This window comes from Rhinolophus sinicus, linkage group LG16, assembly GCF_036562045.2.
Source record: "Rhinolophus sinicus isolate RSC01 linkage group LG16, ASM3656204v1, whole genome shotgun sequence".
NCBI classification, from domain to species: domain Eukaryota; kingdom Metazoa; phylum Chordata; class Mammalia; order Chiroptera; family Rhinolophidae; genus Rhinolophus; species Rhinolophus sinicus.
In genome coordinates, this window is record NC_133765.1 from 18,420,791 (window position 1) to 18,442,580 (window position 21,790).

Here is a 21,790-nt window from a genome sequence, read left to right on the forward strand (position 1 = left end):
CCAATTTGTATTTCTTAATCTCTTCACCTTTTTCACCCAGCCTCCAAACCTCCTCCCATCTGAAAACCATCAGCTTGTTCTCTGTATCTATAAGCACAAAACTTTTGTTGTTTTCTTCAACAAGTCTTCCACTCCTGAGCAAGGCAGAGCAGGGACATGGGTCCCTGAGTCTGTGTCGTGGAAAACTTCAGACTGTGGAAATGCAGGTTGTCAGCATGGTATAGATCCTGAAAGGGCCGGAGTGGGTTTCATATGAAATGGGTTAAGTGCCGGGTGCATCTGATGTCCGTCAGAACTCTACATGTTCACCACACTCATTGCCTTGGCAAGCACCTGCATAGCTTTATTCTAGTTCACAGACTATTTAATGTCTTATCTTCTTTTAATGAGCTGGATCCATATTTTCGTCCTGGGTGAAGATCCATTGCTCCACTTCTTTCTTCCTCCTAGCTCAGTTCTGCCAATGTTTTAGTTGAGGGATAGAAAAATGCTTCCATGCAGTCCCTTAGGAGGGCCAAAATAAATCAGGACAGAGATGAAATCTGACTGACATATCACTGCTATTGTCTATGAAATTTTCTTGCTCACGGAGTGAGGAGCTCATGCTATGTAGTGGGGCTCCTGTTCTAGTTGGTGAGTATTAATCCATGGGAAGTAGAAAGATGGGCCAGGGAAAGAAAGTTTGCTGGTTTGTTCATTTATACAATAATATAAAAAGGTTTATTGTCCATTAACCAAATAAACAAAAGTTTATTAACCATGTTGTACATGCCAGATCCTGTGCTAGATGCTGGGGTACCTAGAACACAAAGTAAGATGGTTGCCTCTCTCCCAGAACTCGGAAGGACATGAGGCCTCAGGAATGGATCATAGTGTAGCTGAAAATTGGGGTGCCATTGTGAGCTTCCATGGGCCAGGCCCCCCTGAGGTTACCCCTCATGCATTTCCATTTCCTGGGACTGTCCTGTGACAACTTCTAGAAATACAATCTGTGCAGCAGGGCTCGGGGCTCAAAAGAGAGGCTGAGATTTTAGCTCCCTGTCCAGAACTTTTAATGTGCAATAAGAAATACCAATTATTTAGCATAAACTCATTTAATCTCAAGAGCATTCCTCTTGAGTATTTGTGATATTGTGATTTGTAACAAGAAATATATACAGTCATGTGGCACATAATTATGCTTTTGTCAACAACAGACCACATATGGTATGGTGGTTGCATAAAATTACAGTGGTGCTGAAAAATTCCTGTCACCCTGTGACATCATAGCTGTCGTAATGTCATAGCGCAACCATTACTCAAGTGTTTGTAGTAATATACTGTACTTATTATTATTTTAGAATGTACTCTTTCTACTTATGAAAACCTTTTTGCTGTAAAACAGTATGCTGTGTTACACCAGCAGCAGCTTCATACATCATGTGTTTACGGTGACTCTTGATTGTACCATTTTCTCTTGGGCTTGATTTAATCTGTGTTGTCTTATAAGTTTTGTGTAACCTAAGTGTACAGAGTTTATAAAGTCTACGGCAGTGAAAAGTCATGTCCTGGGCCTTCAGAGTCACTCACCCCTCACTCACCGACTCACCCAGAGCAACTCCATTCATGGTAAGTGCCCTACATAGGTGTACCATCTTTTATCTTTTATACTGTACCTTTTCTATGATTAAGTATGTTTAAATACACAAATATTTACATTGTGTTACAGTTACCTACAGTATTCAGTACAGTAACAATGCACAGGCCTAGAAGCAGTAGGCTGTACCATGCAGCCTAGGTGTGTAGTAACCTTCTAGGTTTGTGTAAGTGCACTCTGTGATGCTTGCATAACAATGAAATCACCTAATGATGCATTTCTCACAATGTGTCCCTGACATTAAGTGGGCTTTGTTCCTGTTTCTGTGAGAGCACCTAAAACCTTTCACATTTCCTAAGCAATTAGAGAAATAAAGGTGTTTTTATCTAACATAATAAATGTTAACAAGTGACTTTTGGAAAGCACCTAAGGATGGGGGTTGGTAAACAGTGGAGCCAACCATGTGGTTAGAGGGTTGCAACTTTCACTCCCACCCCAGACCTCCAAGGAGGGGAGAATGGCTGGAGATCGAGTTCAACCATCAGTGATCAATGATTTAATCAATCATGCCTACATAATGAAGCCTCCATAAAACCCCAAAATGATGTGCTTGGAGAGCTTCCAGGCTGGTGAACATGAAACTTGGGGAGAGTGGCTTGCTCTGAGAGGGCATGAAACCTCCATGCCCTTTTCCTATACATTGCCCTATACATCTCTTCCATCTGGCTGTTCCTGAGTTACATCCTTTTATGATAAACCAGTAATCTAGTGAGTAAACTGGTTTCCTGAGTTCTGTGAGCCACTATAGTAAATTAATTGAACCCACAGAGGGGTCATGGGAACGTCTGGTTTATAGCCAGTCAGTCAGAAGCACAGGTAACAACCTGGACTCAGATTGACATTTGAAGTCTTGTGGGACAGAGCTCTTAATCTGTGGAATCTGAGCCTGTCTCCAGGTAGATAGTGTCAGAATTGAGTTGAATTGTAGGACATATAGCTGGTGGTGTAAAATTTCTTTGTGGTGGGAGAAAAAGCCCCACGTATTGTAACTGATGGCCAGAATCTGAGTATCATTTCTACTTCACTGATGAAGAAAGAGACTTTAAGAAAAAGCAGATGGAAGTGCTATCAGGTAATTTTGGCTATTTAGGTTGAAGATGACACCTCTAGGTGATTATCATACTAAATGCTCTCTCAGATGCTAAGTTGGTAAGCAGAGCACCACTTAGAACCTCAAACACTGAGTGTCCAGTTTGGGTGACAGTGACCCCTATGGGAAAATAACAGTTTCTGGTTCCCTCTTTAGCAGCATTCAACACTAGAATTTCTTCTTATCCATTGCTACATGGAGAATGGGTGTAGAATATACTCAATAATTCACCATTGATTTCAGTCTCTGAGAATGAAGACAATTAAGTTTTGAACGCAGCCAAACTCTTGCTGACCAAGCTGGATGCACAACAATTCCACCTTCTTAAGAGAATTTGGTTTATCATGAGAAAAGAGGTATTGAGACAAGCACGTGAAAAAATTAGGCCAGTCTATGACATAGATTATGTTACTGAGTTTTTCAAGTTGAGTATTCTACATAAAATTCCAGTTTTGACATCTTATGGGTTGAATTGTGTGTCCATCCCTCCTCCCACCCCCCACCTTAATTCATATGTTGAAGTCCTCACCCGTAATACCTCAGAATTTGAACATATTTGGAGATAGGGCCATTAAAGAAGCAATTGAGGTAAAATTAGGTCACATGGGTGGGTCCTAATCCAATATAAGGACTCATGTCCTTATAAGAAGAGATTAGGACACAGACACCGCAGACCAAAGACCACATGAGGACAAAGTAAGAAAGTGGCCATCTGCAAGACAAGAAAAGAGGCCACAGAAGAAACCAATCCTGCCAACACCTTGATCTTGGACTTCCAGCCTCCAGAACTGTGAAAACATAAAGTTCTGTTACTTTAGCCATCCAGTCTGGGGGTATTTTGTTATGACAGCTGGTGCGAAGTAATACATGATGTTTACTGAAATCATTCAGATCATTTAAAAAAACTCTGTTAGGCAATTTTTCTCTTCACAGCAAGCTTAATTTAGCAGGGGTGGCACAATTTAATAAATAGAATTTGTTTTCTACAACAATGCGCTGGTGTGGTGGTAATAATAACAGTAATGATGTGGTGGTGGTAGTAGCAATTGATACCAAACACAAGTGCGACTGTATTATCTATTGCTACAAAACAAATTATCCCAAAACTGAGTGGCTTAAAACAATAATATGTATTTCTTACTTCACAGTTACTGTGGCTTAGCTGGGTGTTTCTGGCTCAGAATCTTTCATGAGGATACACTCAAAACGTTGGCTTCTTCATCTGAAGACTTGACTAGGGCTGGACATCCTCTTCAAAGATGGCTCTTTTCCTTGGCTGTTGGCAGGAGGCCTCAGTTCTTCACCATGTGAACCTCTCCATAGGGTGGCTGGCTTCCACCTGTGCATGTGGTTCAAAAGAGCAAGGCAGAATGTTTTTAATGACCTCATCTTGGAAATTACACAACATTATTCCACAGTAGCCTGCTGGTGTACTGCTCATTATGAGAGAGAACTATGAATATCGAGGATGTGAATGTCAAGAAGCAGGGATCATTGGAGGCGATCTGCAGGCTGGCTTTCATAATAGCACAAAGCCTTTTGCTGAGGTAATGGATGCTAATTAAACCTATTGCAATCATTTTGCAATATATACATATATCAAATCATTATGTTGTGCACCTTAAACATATACAATGTTCTATATCAATAAAACTTGGGAGGGACTAAAAACAAAAAAGAAAATTTAAAAAAATTCACAAAATAACTCCCCCCACCAAGCCTTCTGCATACATTATTTTATTTAATAGTCACAGCAACCCAGGGAGGTAGTTACCACTTATCTCTGTACCCCAGAACTTTACACCATATGTGGCAAACTGTAGGCATGTGAGACTTTGGTCAAAGAGCAGTGCACCTGAAGTATAAGGATATTAGTCCATTGCCTAGGTTCAAATCTTGGATGGTATTTATTATGTGGTTTTAAGCAAGTTTCTTAACATCTCTGTATTTGTAAAAAATCTCTACTATGGATATAATAATAACATATACACACCTTGTCTCAAGTTTGATTAAATTGAATAAAAGATATAGCACTCCAATACCAGCGCCTAGCCCATAGTCAGTGCTAAATAAACATTCCTTGCTGTTATTGATGTTATTATTCTCAACAATGTCTCCTGCTTCTGGTGAGGATTTCAGTGGCTCAGTCTGTCTTTTTTTCTTTATAAGAGTTTATTTGAGTCAAATTGATGACAAGTTCTCAAACGCTCTCAAGAATAAATTTTGCACCTTCTTTTACACATTTGAAATGTATTAAGGAGGGAACTAAAGAAGATGACATGGAGGTGAAAGAAAGCAAGGCAGCTATTGGATTACAGGATAGTTAACAATATTATGTGCTCTCTTGAGGGTGGTTTCACTTATTTTGAAGATGTGTTAACCAAGATGGGCAGAAAAAATGGGAAGAGCTTGTTTAAGGCAAAGATAAACCCTGGAGATGGAGGAAGGGACAGAGGCTGGTTTGATTAGTGCCCTTCTGAACAGTGCCCTTCCTGGGCCACATCATAAAGTAGAGTCCACTTTTCATGTAGCTTTGGTCTGCATGTAAGGAAGCACCAACCTCTCTGTCCTATGGGCCTGATTTCCTTCTGGGTACAAAGTTCTTAGATGGTCTGAGGTGCCCAGCCCTGTTGGTGGATAATCAAACTGACTACATGTCACCCTCACTATCATGACCTTGGGTCCCAGAGACAACATTGAGGTCAAGGAGCTGCCTCCTTGACCACAGTACTGTTTGGGCATCTTTGGCCATGGGGGCTGTCCATGGGTGGAAAGGTGGGATCAGGTAATTTCCTGAGACCAGCGTGTGCCCAGAAGTATTCCGATGTTGACTGATGAGAAGCAGCCCCTATGGTGACAGGCTTTGATGAAGCCAGAACCAGATACTCCTCTCCCTGGCTCCAGGGAATTTCCATGCCTAAGGCTCATTTTGTAGAGGTTCCTGGAGGCAGAGAAAACAGAGAGATAACATATTCCATCTTCTTGGGACTCTCCCTACTCATATTTCTTTACTGGCTACAAGCCCAAATTCCTTCTGGTAAGTTTTTATTTTCTTAACCCAGGCTGCAGACACCATCTTATCCTTCTCCATAGACACCTTCCCGGCATCTGCAAGCAGGCTGGACTTGTGCCTTCCACGTCTTCATAACTTAACATTTTCAGGTCTTTTTGAATGTCAGGTGATGAGCTTTCAGACCATTCTGCTATACAGCTATAATTTATTTTTCTTCTTTTTCCTAGCTATAGTAGATGAATAGAACACAGATATTTTCCCTCCCATCTGGGATGGTATGAAAATGAAAGTTTCTGTTCTTCGGGTTCTTTCAAATTCTAAGAGAGAAAGGAAAGGAGTTGTGGCCAGGAAGAGAGTTGAATGGGGGTGCCTACCAGCCATGGTCTCAGGAAATAGTCTAAAGGAGGAACAGGCTGCTTCCTGGAAAATCAGGATGGATAGGCATTTGTTTAGGACTAGGAGTCACCTGGCAGCTGAGCTATCACCTGCAGTGTAAAATATCATATAAATGGAGCCACTTTAAAATAGAGGCAGAGCTGCCATCCCAAAAGAACTGCCTTGCACGTCTTACTCCTCGAACCTTTGGAATGTTAAAAGTGGGCAAGATAATTTTTGGACTGGACCTAAGGCAGTTGTGTACCAAAAAACTGCTTGCTGGATAACAAAAAAAGCAAATATTATGACAAAGAGACTTAAAATTAAAGACATTGTTCTGTTATCTACACCAAGAGAAATGCCTTCCCTTCCTCAAAAGTACCCATTGCCTTTGTCTCCTAATTGGAACACGATTTGGGCTTCTGCCTGAATCAGTGCTTCCCAAATAGCTATTCTTTTTTCAATATCAAACAAATGCTTGTTGCCTCTCACCGTGGCCTTTAATTTTTAGGTTAGCAACAGCCTCTACCTGTTCCTGAAGTGAGCGCTCTCCATTGGCTCCTGTTCTAGGGAGTGTTAGTTTGCTAGGGCTGCCATAACAGAATATCACAGACTGAGTGGCTCATACAACAGAAATTAATTTTCTCACAGTTGTGGAGGCTGGAAGTCTGAGACCAGATGTTGGCAGGGCGTGTTTCTCCTGAGGCCTCTCTCCTTGACTTGCAGATGGCCACATTCTCACTGTGTCCCCACGTGATCTTTCCTCTATGCTCAAGCATCCTTAGTGTCTCTTGATGTGTCCAAATTTCCTCTTATAAGGACCCCAGTCAGACTGAATTAGGACTCACCTTAATGGGCTCATTTTAATTTAATAAACTTTTTAATATGGTTACATTCTAAGGTACTGGAAAGTAGGACTTCAACATAGAAGTTTTGAAGGACATGATTAAGGTCATTAACAGGGAGTGATGGTGAGGGCTTCATTCACGCAGGGTGCTTTACCCGTGAATGATGAACAGGGGCCGTCACCAACTGGAACAGTGGTTTTCCACACAGCTGCTCATCAGGAATATTTGGGAGCTTTAATAACACAGACTCCTAGGTCCCACCTCTGGAGACACTGATTCTGTTGGTTTGAAGGAGAATCAACAGGATATTAGTACTTTTCAATACCTGCTGCTCAAATGTTTGTGGTCAAGTGGTGTTACCGAAGAGGGGGCCTTTCTCAGCGAGATATCTGGGCGTGGCTCTCACACCGGGGGTCGAACGGTGGAGTCTGGGCGGAGTGTGGGCTAGCCTCAACCCAGGGGTTGAACCCAAGCCTTAGGGGAGGAAAACTGGGAAATTTAGCCGCTAAATTACTGGATGATGGGCCCTCCTTGGAGCGGTGTTCAGGTTCTTGGAGACTGGAGCAAAGAATTGAATGAGACACAGAGGTAAAGTGGTAAGAGAAAAGTTGATTAGAATAGTAGTACACTCCAAAGAATTAGGAGCAGCCAAACACTAAGAAAAGTGGCTCAAGGCCTTTTGTCAGCAGGAGTCTGGCGGTTTTATTCTTTTACTCTGGGAAGGGCTGTTCCCCTCTGGCACGAAACTGCTTGATTGACACCTGTGATTGATAAGGCACCACGACCTCACTGTCTTAGACTGTGCATAGCTCTTCCCAGAGTTCAGTCTGTTATGATATTAATGAACTACCGGGCATATGTTTGATATTATAATGATGGTATAATGAGGCTAGAGTGAGATGGAGGTCGTGGTGACTTTCTATCATGCAGATGGGAGTGACCAATCCAATTTAGTTAGGTCCTCACAATGGTTAACGTCTAGGGTAGATAAGGGAAAAAATTGGGGAAGTCTCCAGGCTGTGTTCCCCATAGATTGTGTTGGAGGTGCAGGAATGCAGAGACCCAATTACCTGTTTCTAACTGCCTGCCTTATTTTTCCTGAGAGACGTAATTCCTATAAATCTCTGTGGGGAATTGAGGGACAGGAGGTCTCTTTTTCTGTATCTGATTCAAGCAGAGAAGAGGGTAAAACTGTCCCTACCTAATAGTGATTCACGAAACTCTCGCCCTATCAGTTCTTAAATAAAGAAGAGGGAGGCTCATATCTGCCTTGGTCGGCTTGCACTGGAAGCCTCGCTGGAACATAACTCGTATCCTGAAGGCCCCTAGATGAGGAGAGACAGACGTTAGTTAATAAATTAAAAGCGCTGGCTCCAGGAATGGGACTCGAAGCCCAATTATCTTAATTTTACCCAGGGGTTAGGTATGGACTGGCTTGGAGGAGTGTTAAAACCCATTTGGTCTCTGGGATGGTGTTTCTTTATCCAAGAGTTAGGTCTGGAGTGGTCTGGGGGAATGTTGGTCTACAATGATTACCGTTAACAAGTTTAAACCACAGGCTTTTACGTAGTTATTTGAAGCAGGGGTAAGAAACATTGTGATTTAGGCTAGGAGCAATCCTTAGTTTAAGATTAAGAAACTGATTAGAAGAGTGATTAAAACCAGGGGCTGAGGAGCTAAGCAACTAGGGAAAAGGAGACTTAAAATTCCTATAGTGAGGGGACTTAAACTTCTATTGTGAGGGGCTTTCCCATACCAGTGGCATCGGGTGTCACTTGGGAATTTGTTAAAAATCCAGACTTTTAGGCCCCACCCAGAACTACTGAACCAGAATCTTTACTTTCACAAGACCTGTAGGTGAGTCCTTAGATTCACAGATGCTTAAAAACCATACATAGCCCAGGTGATTCAAAAGTGCAACCCAAACTGAGAAGTTTGGCTCTGGACCTCTGTTTAGCTTTGCTCACACACCCCAACCTCCCTGAACATTACAGGACATCCAGAAGCTCCTGAAAAAGTGGGGGTCCTGCAAACTCTGAGGGGAAGCTCCCAGCTCAAATTCTATCCTCTGATTGTTCTATTGTGTCACTGTGGGGACAGGGCCAGGAGAGCAGTTTCCAGGCTCTCAGCCTCATGTGGAAAGGTGCTGGCTCAGGTAGTAGATGGCCATCAGCTGTGACTAGTTGGTCATCAGCTGTAACCAGTTAGCCATTAGCCACTAATATAACTGCCGTGGCTACGCTGGTGGGTTGGTTGGCAGAGAAGTGGACGGCAGATTGCAGCTAGCAAGTGGGGTTGATTGGTTGGCAGAGAAGCAGATGGCGGATTGTGGATCACGCGGCTCCTGCTCCCTATGTCTCCAACCCAACCACTATCGAGAATATAGTGGTATGACTTCCCTATCCATGGCTCCATTGGTGTTCCTTTATTGGCCTCACCATATCCTGTGTTCTTATGTGGGGAGCAGGACTAGAGTCCCTGCATGACAGTCACCCAACACTGCTTCTACCAAAGCAGGTGCTCAGGGTGTCAGATAAATGAAGAAAAAAATGAATTCCTGATCCTCAATCCACCCTCGGGCTTCCCTTCGAGGAATGGGTGCAGGGATATTTCAATCATACCTGAGAGATCAATGTTTCCTGAGGTACTCTCTCTTAAGGATCTAATGAGGCAAACACCGGACATTCATTTTCCCAGGTCCCTCCCCTAACAACTTGAATTTCCCAGGTATGAGATACAGCCCCAGAATTTGTATGTGTAACCGTTTCCCAGGTGATTCTGAGGTTTGAGCAATCTTTAGAAGCATGGATCTAAACTGGTAAGTAGTCAAAATTTTCCTTCTTTTCCCCTAAGTTATTGTTGCAAAGCTACATTCATGATCAAACATTTTAAAATTGACATCTAAAATTTTTTTTCATCGTAAGTTTAAACACTGCAAAAGATGTAATTTCTAGCACACTATAAACATGGACAGTTTAAGTAAATACAATTGTTAATATCACTGCGGGGACAGAGTCCCAGAGAACAGATTCCAGACTCTCGGTCTCATGTAGAAAGGTGCTGGCTCGGTTATTAGATGTCCATCACCTGTAATCAGATGGCCATTAACCACTAATATAACTACTGTGGCTACGCCGGTGGGTTGGTTGGCAGAGAAGCAGATGGCGGATTGCGCATTGTGTGGAGCCTGCTTCCTGTATCTCCAACCCAGCCGCCAGCGAGAATATAGTGGTATGAACCGCTTATCCATGGCTCTGTTGGTTCTCCATTTTTGCCTTGCTGAATTCTGTGTCCACCGGCCGAGAGCGGGAGCGGGACCAGAGACCCTGCATGACAATCACTCTTTAAAATATATCCAGGGGAGGCTGGTTTTTGCTCAGTGGTTAGAGCACGGTGCTCATAACACCAAGGTCGCAGTTTTGATTCCCACATGGGCCAGTGAGTTGTGCCTTCCACAACTAGATTGAAAACAATTACTTGACTTGGAGCTGATGGTCCTGGAAAAAGACATTGTTGCCCAATATTCCCTAATTAAAAAAAAAAATGTATCCAAAAGTATGATGTAGTAGCATAGGTTTTTGATACCTACCATCATCCATTTTAAAAAATACAAGAATGAGCTCTTTTAATGGTCAGAATTTTTTTTTTTAATTTATTGGGGTGACAATTGTTAGTAAAGTTACATAAATTTCAGTTGTACAATTCTGTATTACATCATCTATATACATCATATTATGTGTTCACCACTCAGTCAGTTCTCTTTCCATCAGTGGTCAGAATTTTTAATGGTCAGAAAGAAGTTGTTCTTCTTTCTCCTTTAATATTCCTTTCTAGTTCACTTAACCCATAAGATTTTATATAATGTGATCTATTTTATACTTGAAAGTCTTCTATTGTTTGTCCTCTCATATTTCTCTGCACCAAAAAAAACATTATCAATTGAAATTTACATTATTAAAAAACAAAATTCAACTGAGTAAATTTGAACATCTACTTGGCTTTCATTAAGTGATTTATGAATCAGACACCTTCCCTTCTAGCAACCAGGAGGGGGCTCTGAGGGTTTGTACAAAATGGAAGGTTTTTATAAGTAGGGTGGGATGAGGGAACTATTAGTGAAAGGAAATAAGCATTATTTTTAGGCAGGACATCTTTTCCCTGGGGAAATAGAAACGGAACCATTTGTTTATCATGCAAATTGCCTCTTTCTATATGGGGAAAATGGAGAGTGCCCAAGTGACAGATTACCTCATAGGTGTTTACCAGAAAATTCCAGAATGGTTGATTAAGGTTATGTTTCTGGGAGAAGTTCAAACTGCAATTAGATCATGTATTAAATCTAGGTTTGTTATCATAGGCTTTTAGCATGAATGACACCATCTGGGTCCTGTGGTTTTTTTTCTTTAACAACATCAAAAAAGTTTTTCTAGAAGCATGAGTTTCAAATGTTAATGTTATTTTTTTTTCTAGATTGAATTATTATAGGATGCGGGAAAATAGATAAGAGGATGTCTGGATAATGAATATTCCAGAAATAAGGAATATTTATTTCTTAGTGCAAAGGTCCTATTGCAAGAAAGGCAGTGTGGCTGAAATAGAGTAGCAAAGGCCAAAGTTATAGTGAAACCAGAGGCCAAACAAGTTCGGGGTTCGTGCTGCCTGCACCACTCAGCCAATAAACCGACATAGGAGTTGGGTCATAGAATAAGATTTTATTATCAGAGTGCTGGTGGTCTGAGAAGGCAGCAGGTTAACAACTCCAAAAACTGCCTTAACATTCTTAGACCAGCCTGGGATATTTAAGGGAAAATCTGGGCATTCCTGCAGAGGCTACGTGATGGTTCCTCGTGGAGCCTTCCCTCTGGCAATGTGGCTCTCCAATGTGGTCACTAACCCAGGAGCAGTGATGACAATAACCTGGAAAGAATGTTAAGCCATAAAGATTGTAATTGTCAAGGGGGGGTTGTGGGGGTTGAGGGGGGGTCATTGTGACTAGTAATCAAGCATGTTTCAGGGTAATTATCTAAAGCAGGGAACTGGGACAGGGGACATTCCAAGGTCAGAGCAACCAGGCCCTGTTTCTTTTTTTTCTTTTTAAATTTTTATTGGGGAACAGTGTGTTTTTCCAGGACCCATCAGTTCCAAGTCAAGTTGTTTTCAATCTAGTTGTGGAAGGTGCAGCTCACTGGCCCATATGGGAATCAAACTGGTGACCTTGGTGTTATAAGCACTGCGCTCTACCAACTGAGCCAACTGACTAACCCAGGCCCTGTTTCAATAGGAGCTCGTGGGGGGCCAGAAAGCTTAGGCCTGCAGTCAGGATAAGAACTTTCTACTGTCCAAACCTTGTCGCTTCATTTAACCCTGTTTTCATACAGAAAATGCTTGGGGCTACTAGAAAGGCCCAAAGGCAGACTTTCCATAGCCTCCAAACAAGATTAAAGACCTTCTTTCATATACTTTTATATCACTTTGAATTGTACTTGTCACATTTACAAGGAAAGGCATTTTTAAAATTAATTTTTAGCTAGCTTTATTGAGATATAATTGACATACAGCATTGTATAAATTTAAGGTGTACAACATGTTGATTTGATAAGAAAAGTATTTTTTTTTTTAAACATTTTATTGGGGAAGGGGAATAGGACTTTATTGGGGAACAGTGTGTACTTCCAGGCCTTTTTTCCAAGTCAAGTTGTTGTCCTTTCAGTCTTAGTTGTGGAGGGCGCAGCTCAGCTCCAGGTCCAGTTGTCGTTTTCTAGTTGCAGGGTCACAGACCACCATCCCTTGCGGAGTGGAGCGGGAGTCGAACCGGCAACCTTGTGGTTGAGAGGACGCGCTCCAACCAACTGAACCATCCGGGAGGCAGCTCAGCTTAAGGTGCCGTGTTCAATCTTAGTTGCAGGGGGCGCAGCCCACCATCCCTTGATGGACTCGAGGAATTGAACTGGCAACCTTGTGGTTGAGAGCCCACTAGCCCATGTGGAAATTGAACCGGCAGGCTTCGGAGTTAGGAGCATGGAGCTCTAACTGCCTGAGCCACCAGGCAGGCCCAAGAAAAGTATTTTTAAAGTTATATCACATTATGGCACTTTAGAACATTTTAATAAGTAAACTGGATTTGTTTTAATTCTGTGACTTAATTGCACTGGAAGAAAAGGGCAATACTCATAGAGGAGTGTGTGTGTTACCTGCTGTTGGGTCAACTCTGACACCTGGAAACCCTACGAGTGAGCGATGTCTACAATGTCCTGTCATCCACAGCCCTGCTCAGCTCCTATAGACTCATGCAAACACAGACATACCTTGGAAATATTGCGGGTTTGTGTCTAGAACACCGCAATAAAGTGAATACCGCACTAAAGTAAGTCACGAATTTTTTGGTTTCCCAGTGCATATAAAAGTTATGTTTACACTATACTGTAGTCTGTTAAGTATGCAATAGCATTATGTCTATAAAAGTAATGTACATACCTGAATTAAAACATACTTCATTGCTTAAAAAATGCTACGGATCATCTGAGCCTATTGGAAAAATGGCGCTGATAGACTTGTTCCACATAGGGTTGCCACAAACCTTTAATTTGTAAAAAATACAGTATCTGTGAAGCACAATAAAATGAGGTATGCCTGTATTTTTTGTCTGTCAGAGGACACTTGAAGCCCTCCCTTCCTCCAAGAATCTGTAGGCAAAAGGCTATAAGAAAGGTGGAAGGAAGAGCTGTGATTCAATTTAGAAAGTGCCCAGGAAAGGGAGAGTGAAGAAGGGACAGGGGAGGGGAGAGATTGAGAGGTAACCAGAGCAAGCCAGGAGTATGACCTCTGACCCCTGGAACTGAATTAAAAAAGGAGTGGTCCCCTCCCTAGAAAACAGGTTTTTATTCTCTGCAGCTGGAGTGATCTGTGAGCACGTCCTGGCATTTGGAAAAAGATATCTTCTCTTTTAGGTTCTTCTGTTGGAATAGCTGTATAGATCGATTTTCCCTACCCCTGCTGACCCCCAATAGCTCAAGATTCAGGTAAACTGGACATAAGGAGGTAGGCCTCTGGACAACAGAGAGAGGAAGGGGGACTCTGACCTCAGGACTCAACCTGGAAGGCAGCCTTACCCCTACCCCACCCCCTACCCCACCCTGAAGCCCCACCCACATTCTTTCCTTTGACTGGCAATTTGGATGGAAGTTTTTAGCAATCTCTCTGATCAACAGCCAGAAATCCAATCAAGAAAAAACAGGTTCAGGACCTTGATTGGATCCCCGCTGAATGTCATAGATTGGATTATAGTGGGCTTTAAAAGGAGTGGAATCTTCTGAACAGGCCTCACTCAGGCTTTTGGAGAGCGAGGCAAGAGTTCCACAAAGGAAGTGGTGCTGCTGGACTTGAGAGAAGTTTCTCCAGGACATGTAGACAAGGACATTTCAGCTACATCCTTCTTTGTGGCTCAGGTTGGGAAATATTGAGCCACACTGAATCACCTGGACACATAACTTCAGGAACTGGTAAGCAAAGAAATAAGGTATCTTTCATTTTGTTCTCTTAAACCATGGGTCTAAAAACTTTTTCTGTAAAGGGTTAGATAGTAAAAATGTATTTTAGGCATGGACCATGTGTTCTCTGTTTCGGTGGCTTGACTCTGCCATAGTAGTGTGAAAGCAGCCATGGACAAATGCCTTAAAGAGGGATCACAGCTGTGTTCCTATCTAATTTTGTTTGTGGACATTGAAGTTTGAATGTCATATAATTTTCCATGTGTCACAAAATATTCCTTTGGGTTTTTCCCCAAAAAATTAAAAAAAAAATTTTTTTTTTAAATTAAATATGTAAAAATTCCCTAAAAAATGTAAAAATCATTCTTAACTTGCTGGTTGTGCAAAACCAGGCGGTGAGCTAATTTCCCAACCCCTGTCTTAAAACACTTGCCAAAATGCACCTAGCATTCCATTAGTGAACTGTGAAATTTCGTGATCAACAATCAGCTTTTGAAAAGAATTATAATTTTTTCCATTGACTCTGATGCCATCAACTAACTGTAAACTTTAAAAATAAAACAGCCAGTTATTTTATCAGCAAAATGGGTTTATGAATTGTTATTCAGGACAAGCAAGCTATGGTGAAACCAAAGGAAAGTCTGCAAACAGAGGAGGAGAACATTAGTCTGTAGAGAAAAAGGAGGAAGTTGGGCGGGGTGGGTATGAGCAAAAGTCCATTAGAGAAGAGCAGGAGTCAGGTTGTGATGGCTCCTCATTAGCTGAGTTGTGGCATTTCCCATTGTCTGGGCTTGTTGCTGGGCAAGGAGAAAATCTTTCCTTTTGCTGGCACAGTACAGTGGGCTACTTCTGGCTCAGAATTGTAAAGTAAGGGGTTGAGACAGTGTTTGCATGAGAGCTCCCCATTGAGGGCTTCCAGATTCCATTTTAAATGAGGTTTCTCTTTATTAATTTTCACCTAAGATACGTTATACCTGATATCTATGTAAAATTAAAAACTGTCAAACTAGCTATGAAATGCCACTGATGAGATGTAATCTTGTTTCAGAAATGGTAAATGTAAACATTATCATATTCCTTAGAATCAGTGAAACGTGTTAATGGCGTAGAAGGTATCGGTATATCCATTGTAGGGAGAGTATTTTATAAAACTTGTTTCATTACACACACACACACTGGGAGGCCTGTGGGGTCTTTGCTCCCGCTCCCCATACAAGAACGCAGGATATGGTGAGGCCAAAAGGAACACCCACGGAGCCATAGGTAGGGGAGTCATACCACTATATTCTCTTTGGCAGCACTATACTCTCACTGGAGGCTGGATCCACACTGTCTGCAAACCGCCATCCACGCTTGCCAGCCCAGCCGCCATCTTCTTGCTAGCCCCCATTCTTCTCTCTCTCCTTCCCCTAGCGTAGCCACAGCAGTTATATTAGTGGCCAATGGCTCACTGGTTACAGCTGACGGCCAACCAGCCACAGCTGATGGCCATCCAATCACAGTTGATGGCCATTTACTAGCTGAGCCAGCACCTGTCTATGTGAGGCCGAGAGCCTGGAAACTGCTTTCTGGGGCTCTGCCCCCACAACACACACACACACACACACACACACACACACTCCCCCCCACCCCCCCACCCCTCCCCTACATACTGGCTGAATTTTTCCCTTGCATGATAGTTGTGAGGACAGAGTCCCAGAGAGCAGCTTCCAGGCTCTTGGCCTCACTGGAAAGGTGCTGGCTCGGGTGGTAGATGGTCATCAGCTGTGACTAGTTGGCCATCAGCTTTTACCGGTTAGCCATTAGCCACTGATGTAACTGCCATGGCTAAGCTAGCAGGCATGGATTGTAGTTAGCAAGCTAGGATGGTTGACAGGGAAGCGGACAGCGGATTGCAGATCATGTGGCTCCTGCTTCCTGTGTCTCCAACCCAGCCGCCAGCGAGAATATAGTGGTATGACTCCCCTATCTATGGCTCCATGGGTGTCCCTTTTTGGCCTCACCGTGTCCTGTGTTTTTATGTGGGGAGCAGGACCAGAGATCCCACATGACTCCCTGCATGACAATAGTGTTAAATCTTTCAATTTGGATTTTACTAAATGCTTGGAGAGCCCGGAATTAGTGGGTCGAGTCTGTTGTACTCATAAATGATCAGATTAATAATAGCTACTATCTATTTATTTTATTTATTTATTATCAATCAAGTCATGTATTTTCTTACTCTCCCCTATGACAGGGTAAGGATACCAAGAGTATTCATGTTTCTTAACATTGCTCTAGAAGGTGAAGGGACAGCAGTAAAAAAAACATGAGTCCCTGCCCTCATGTTGCTTACTGTATAGTGGGTGGAGAAAGAAATAAAGCAAGATATTTTTTCTGTATTGTGTGTTAGGCCGGGGTTAAACACTAAGTTGAAAAAATAGTGTTTTGGGAGAATAGGGCATGTACGTTGGGAGGTAGTGATTTCAATAGCATGGTATGGAAGCCTTACTGAGAAGCTGTGGACCTGAAGCAGGCCAAGAGCTGGGATGGGGCATCTGAGAAAAGGCATCCATGGCAGGAGGAGCAACAAAAGTCCTGAGAAACTACAGGGTCTGGTGCCCACCCATGGAGATTGGGATGGCTGCAGGGGAAGGATGGAGGGTCAGAACAGATGAGAACCAGTGGGCACAGGCGGATGGCCTAGACCTCTGAGACATTTTATGTTCATTGGCATTTCTTCTGAGTGAGATGGGAAGCCATTGGAGATCTATAAGCAGAAGAGTGCATACCAGCTCTCCTACATACTTTAACAGAAGCTTAGGAGCCGCCATGGGGACATAAGACAAAAGCCATGTAAAGCTGGAAACTTCTGCTCTGCGATGATACAGGGAGAGAACATGGTGCTGTCATTCAAGGAGGTGGCAGTGGATATAGAAGAGAATGGTCAGGTTCTGGATACTTTTAGAAGGTGGAACAGTTTGCTAATTGACTGGCTTTAGGGTGGAATGAAAGACTTGGCAAAGGATGTCTCTTGAATTTGTGAACTGAGCGACTGGAAGGTTTTACTGAGAAAGGGAACACTGCAGGAGGAGCAGACTTTTTTTTTTTTTTTTTTTTTTTTTAGTGGACTATCTAGAGCTTAGTTTTGTAAGATTGGTTAGAAAGTTATCCCTGAGGGTACATCTGCGAGTAGGAAGAAGCTAGTGAGACACGCAGAGTGCAAAAATGAACGAGGCAGGCACTCGGAGATGTTGAACCTTCGCCTCAAGTTTTGCCCTTAAATCTTGTACTCTAGTGCCTCACTTGCCTCTCCTGTTCATGGTGCTGCAAGAGGACATGTTGAGAAGTTTGTAATTGCAGGAAACTGCTGGGACTGAGGTGGGACATGGCTGGAGAGGTAAACCTGAGATTATCAAATGCTTTGAGCCTGTTTTCTTCCACATAAAGTAAGGATGTTAATAGTTATCTTAGCGTTTGGGAGGGAAGATTAAATAAGGCGATGATTCTTATCTCTTGAAATAGATACTGACTAATGATATGGTTGCATTTAGGTGGCAATTTACAAAAAGAAAGCACTAGAAGTTGAAGGGACCTCTTTGAACCAAAAGCTGTACTCGTTGGCTCAGCTGGCAGATCTCTTGTCCTGTGAGGAAGAACAAGGGCCAGAACCACTGAGGAACATGGGAGAATCCAAACACAGGGACAAGAATGAAGATGCTGATCTGATCTTTGTTGGAGTGGAAGATGCAAATAAAGATGATGAAATTCTCTTTGTCAGAGTGATTTCCAAATCAAAACCAGTCATTTCAAACATTTTGAATAGAGTGACCCCAGACTCATATTTGAAAAGAAAGAAAAGCTGCTTGAGTCAAGATCTTGCTGGCACATTACAGCCTGCAAATTACACGACCCCTACATCAAAAGAAGCATCCATCTTCCCAGCTTCTGAATCTGAAAGGGGAGCCATAGACAGTCCTCTTATATTTGAGCCTTCATCTAAACCTGACTATAAAACAAACTCACCAGAAATTGTGCCTGGCAGTTCTTCAGATTTGCTCTCTTCATGGTCTCAGGGTCTACTTGGAACTGTGTTTTCTGTAGGAGGCAAGGATAAAAGTCCTCGTGATTCAAAGCGACTTTCCACTTTGGATATAAACAGTGGAAATCCCAAAAGACCTAAATTCAGTGATGGACTCCCAGGAGGACATTCAGCTGTAGCCCCTTCTGGAGCCTCTCCTGCAGTAAACATGAGTACACCCTCTTTATTAAGCCCTGTTCAGAATGAAGCATCATTTCTTTGGTCTTACGCAAATGACAAGGCACATTTCAATCTTATGGATCCAGACAGAGCAAATAGTTTGGAAAGGCTGGAAAAAACAGACTTGCTGGATCTAGCAAGTCAAAACAAGACTGTTGATCCCAAGAAAGGAAATCTGGTTGTGTTACTTCCTGACTTTTACTACGGACAGCATAGAGGAGATGGGCAGCCAGAAGAGAAGACTCACACAGCCTTTAAATGCCTCAGCTGCTTGAAAGTTCTGAAAAATGTCAGGTTTATGAACCACATGAAGCACCATTTGGAACTTGAGAAGCAGAAGGGTGACAGCTGGGAAATCCACACCACCTGCCAGCACTGCCACCGGCAGTTTCCCACTCCGTTCCAGCTGCAGTGTCACATTGAAAGTGTACACATTTCCCAGGAGCCCTCTGCTGTCTGTAAAATTTGTGAATTGTCCTTTGAAACAGATCAGGTTCTCTTACAGCACATGAAGGACAATCATAAGGCTGGGGAAATGCCCTATGTGTGCCAGGTTTGCAACTACAGATCGTCTGCCTTTGCTGATGTGGAAACACATTTCAGAACGTGCCATGAAAACACAAAGAATTTGCTCTGTCTGTTTTGTCTCAAAATTTTCAAAACTGCAGCATTCTATGTGAGTCATTGCTGGAGACACTGGAACAAGAGAGTCTTCCAGTGTCCCAAGTGCCGGCTACAATTTTTGACTTTGAAGGAGGAAATGGAGCACCAAACCAAGAATCATCAAACATTTAAAAAGCCAGAGCAATTGGAAGGATGGTCTCCTGAAACAAAGGTTATTATTCAAACTTCAATTCAACCAGGATCCAGAGGTGCAGCATCCATTACTATGAACAACATTGACTCTCAACTGTCATCTCTTAAAACTAAAAGGAGGGTGACTATGAACACTAAGTATTCCAGAGATCACTGAAGCTACAGTTATGGTTAAAAATTGTTCTGCCCACCTCCAGAAATTCTGAAAGACAGAATTGAGGGTAGGACCTCTGTACATCGTGGCTGTAGATGCCAGCAAGCAACATCGACAACTGTCAGGTTTTACAGTGACAAATCCGACCTCCCCACTGTCAAGAAGTAGCTCGGAAGTCTTCTTCATACCCCTTCCCAATCAACCCCCTCCCTAAAGTAACTACATTTCTGACCTCTACTAACATAGAGTGGTTCCTGTTTTTCAACTTTAAGTAAATGGAATTGCACAACAGATTTTTGTCTTTGTTTTCCTTTAAATAAGTGAGATGCATTCTTGCTGTAACAGCACATTCTATTTCTTTTTATTTTATTTTATTTTATTTTATTTTATTTTATTTTATTTTATTTTATTTTATTTTATTTTATTTTATTTTATTTTTTTTACATTCTATTTCTTGATGGGTAGAATTCCCTTGAATACAGTGCCATTTTATGTACCCACTTTACTATTGACAGACTTTGAGGTTGATTCTTTTGCTATTTTGAATAAAGCTTTTATGAACTTTTACATGTCTTTTGGCAGACATGTAGTCATTTCTCTAGGATAGTATAGAGATGTTCTGGAACTATAGATTTGGCTTTTTTAGTGCATATACTGCCAAACACTTTTTCAAAGTGATTGAAACAACTTACATTTCCACCAGCAATATTGAGAACTCCATTGTTACAGATACACACTTGGTACTGTCAGTCCTTTTCATTAGTGTCATTTTCTTGATATTTTAGTGGTATCACATCGTTTTCATCTGCATTTCCCCAATGAGTAATGATCTTGAGAATAATTTTTTCATATGGTTATTGGCCTTTTGAATATTATCAAGTCTTGCCTCCTTATCTTTTTTTTTTTAAACTAGACTGTCAACTGGGAAGGGTGTAAGGGAACTGATGGGACACTGAAAATGCCCTGTATCTTTTTTTTTTTTTAATTTATTGGGGTGACAATTGTTAGTAAAGTTACATAGATTTCAGGTGTACAATTCTGTATTACATCATCTATAAATTCCATTGTGTGTTCACCACCCAGAGTCAGTTCTCCTTCCATCACCATATATTTGATCCCCCTTACCCTCATCTCCCACCCCCCAACCCCCTTACCCTCTGGTAACCACTAAACTATTGTCTGTGTCTATGAGTTTCTGTTTTCATTTGTTTGTCTTGTTCTTTTGTTGCTTTTGGTTTATATACCACATATCAGTGAAATCACATGGCTCTCTGCTTTCTCTGTCTGACTTATTTCGTGTCAGTATTACACTCTCAAGATCCATCCATGTTGTCACAAATGTTCCTATATCATCTTTTCTTACCGCCGAACAGTATTCCATTGTGTATATATACCACAACTTCTTTATCCATTCATCTATCGAAGGACAGAAAATGCCCTGTATCTTGACCTGAATGGTAGTTTCATGGGTGCTCATATGTGCTTCATGGTGTGTCCTATTTAAGAAATTACCAAGAACATAAGAATATTCCTCCTATGTTTTCTTCTAGAAGCTTTACTGTTTAGCATCTCATATTTAGGTCTATGATCCATCTCAAATTTACTTTTTTGTTTATGGTGTAATAAGTCAAGTTACCAAGGTTAATATTTTCATACACATATTCAAACCAACCAGTATTTACTAAAAACCACCCTTTACCCACTGTATTGCTGTGGAAATGTGTAAATTGGATAGATAAGTAATGTATTCTGGACTCCATTCCATTGGTTTTGTTCTCTATTCTTGTGCTAATACCACATTTATTATAGCTTTTAATTATCTTAGCTCTGCCTCAGTTTGTGTCATGGTTAATTTTATGTGTCAACTTGTTTGGGCTAAGGGATGCCCAAATAGCTAGTAAAACATTTGGGGTGTGTAAGGATGTTTTTACAAGAGATTAGCATTTGAGCTAGGCATTTATCTCAAAAAGTTGTAAAGGACAACAGAACTTATAGAGACAAGAAAGAAATAATAGAAATAAGAGTTAAATAAATGAAATAGAGAAGAAAATGTCATTATAGATTAACAAAATCAAAAGCTTCCCCCCAAAAAAAAGATTACTAAAATAGACTTCTGGCAGAATTGAGCAAT

At 41.7% G+C, this 21,790-nt stretch overlaps 1 protein-coding gene and 2 gene segments (V, D, J or C); 1 reads left to right on the plus strand and 2 right to left on the minus strand.

The window, feature by feature from the left end:
• Positions 1-21,790, minus strand: part of LOC109439166 (immunoglobulin lambda-1 light chain) — a 316,010-nt gene that overhangs the window by 227,913 nt on the left and 66,307 nt on the right.
• LOC109439815 (putative non-functional immunoglobulin lambda variable 1-50) overlaps positions 1-21,790 on the minus strand; it is a 370,373-nt gene that overhangs the window by 219,134 nt on the left and 129,449 nt on the right.
• On the plus strand, positions 17,311-19,891 carry LOC109439165 (zinc finger protein 280A). The gene is made up of 2 exons (XM_019719412.2): positions 17,311-17,379; positions 17,983-19,891. Exons 1-2 carry the CDS (start codon positions 17,311-17,313, stop codon positions 19,660-19,662), a joined length of 1,749 nt encoding a protein of 582 aa, XP_019574971.2. The 3' UTR covers positions 19,663-19,891.

What these genes read in the sequence shown, in the direction of transcription:
- LOC109439165 (XM_019719412.2), top strand. Translation starts at nt 17,311, where the DNA reads ATGATACAGGGAGAGAACATGGTGCTGTCATTCAAGGAGGTGGCAGTG. An exon ending in ATATAGAAGAGAATGGTCAG is followed by an intron (nt 17,380 to 17,982) that starts GTTCTGGATACT and finishes GGTTGCATTTAG; the next exon opens with GTGGCAATTTACAAAAAGAA.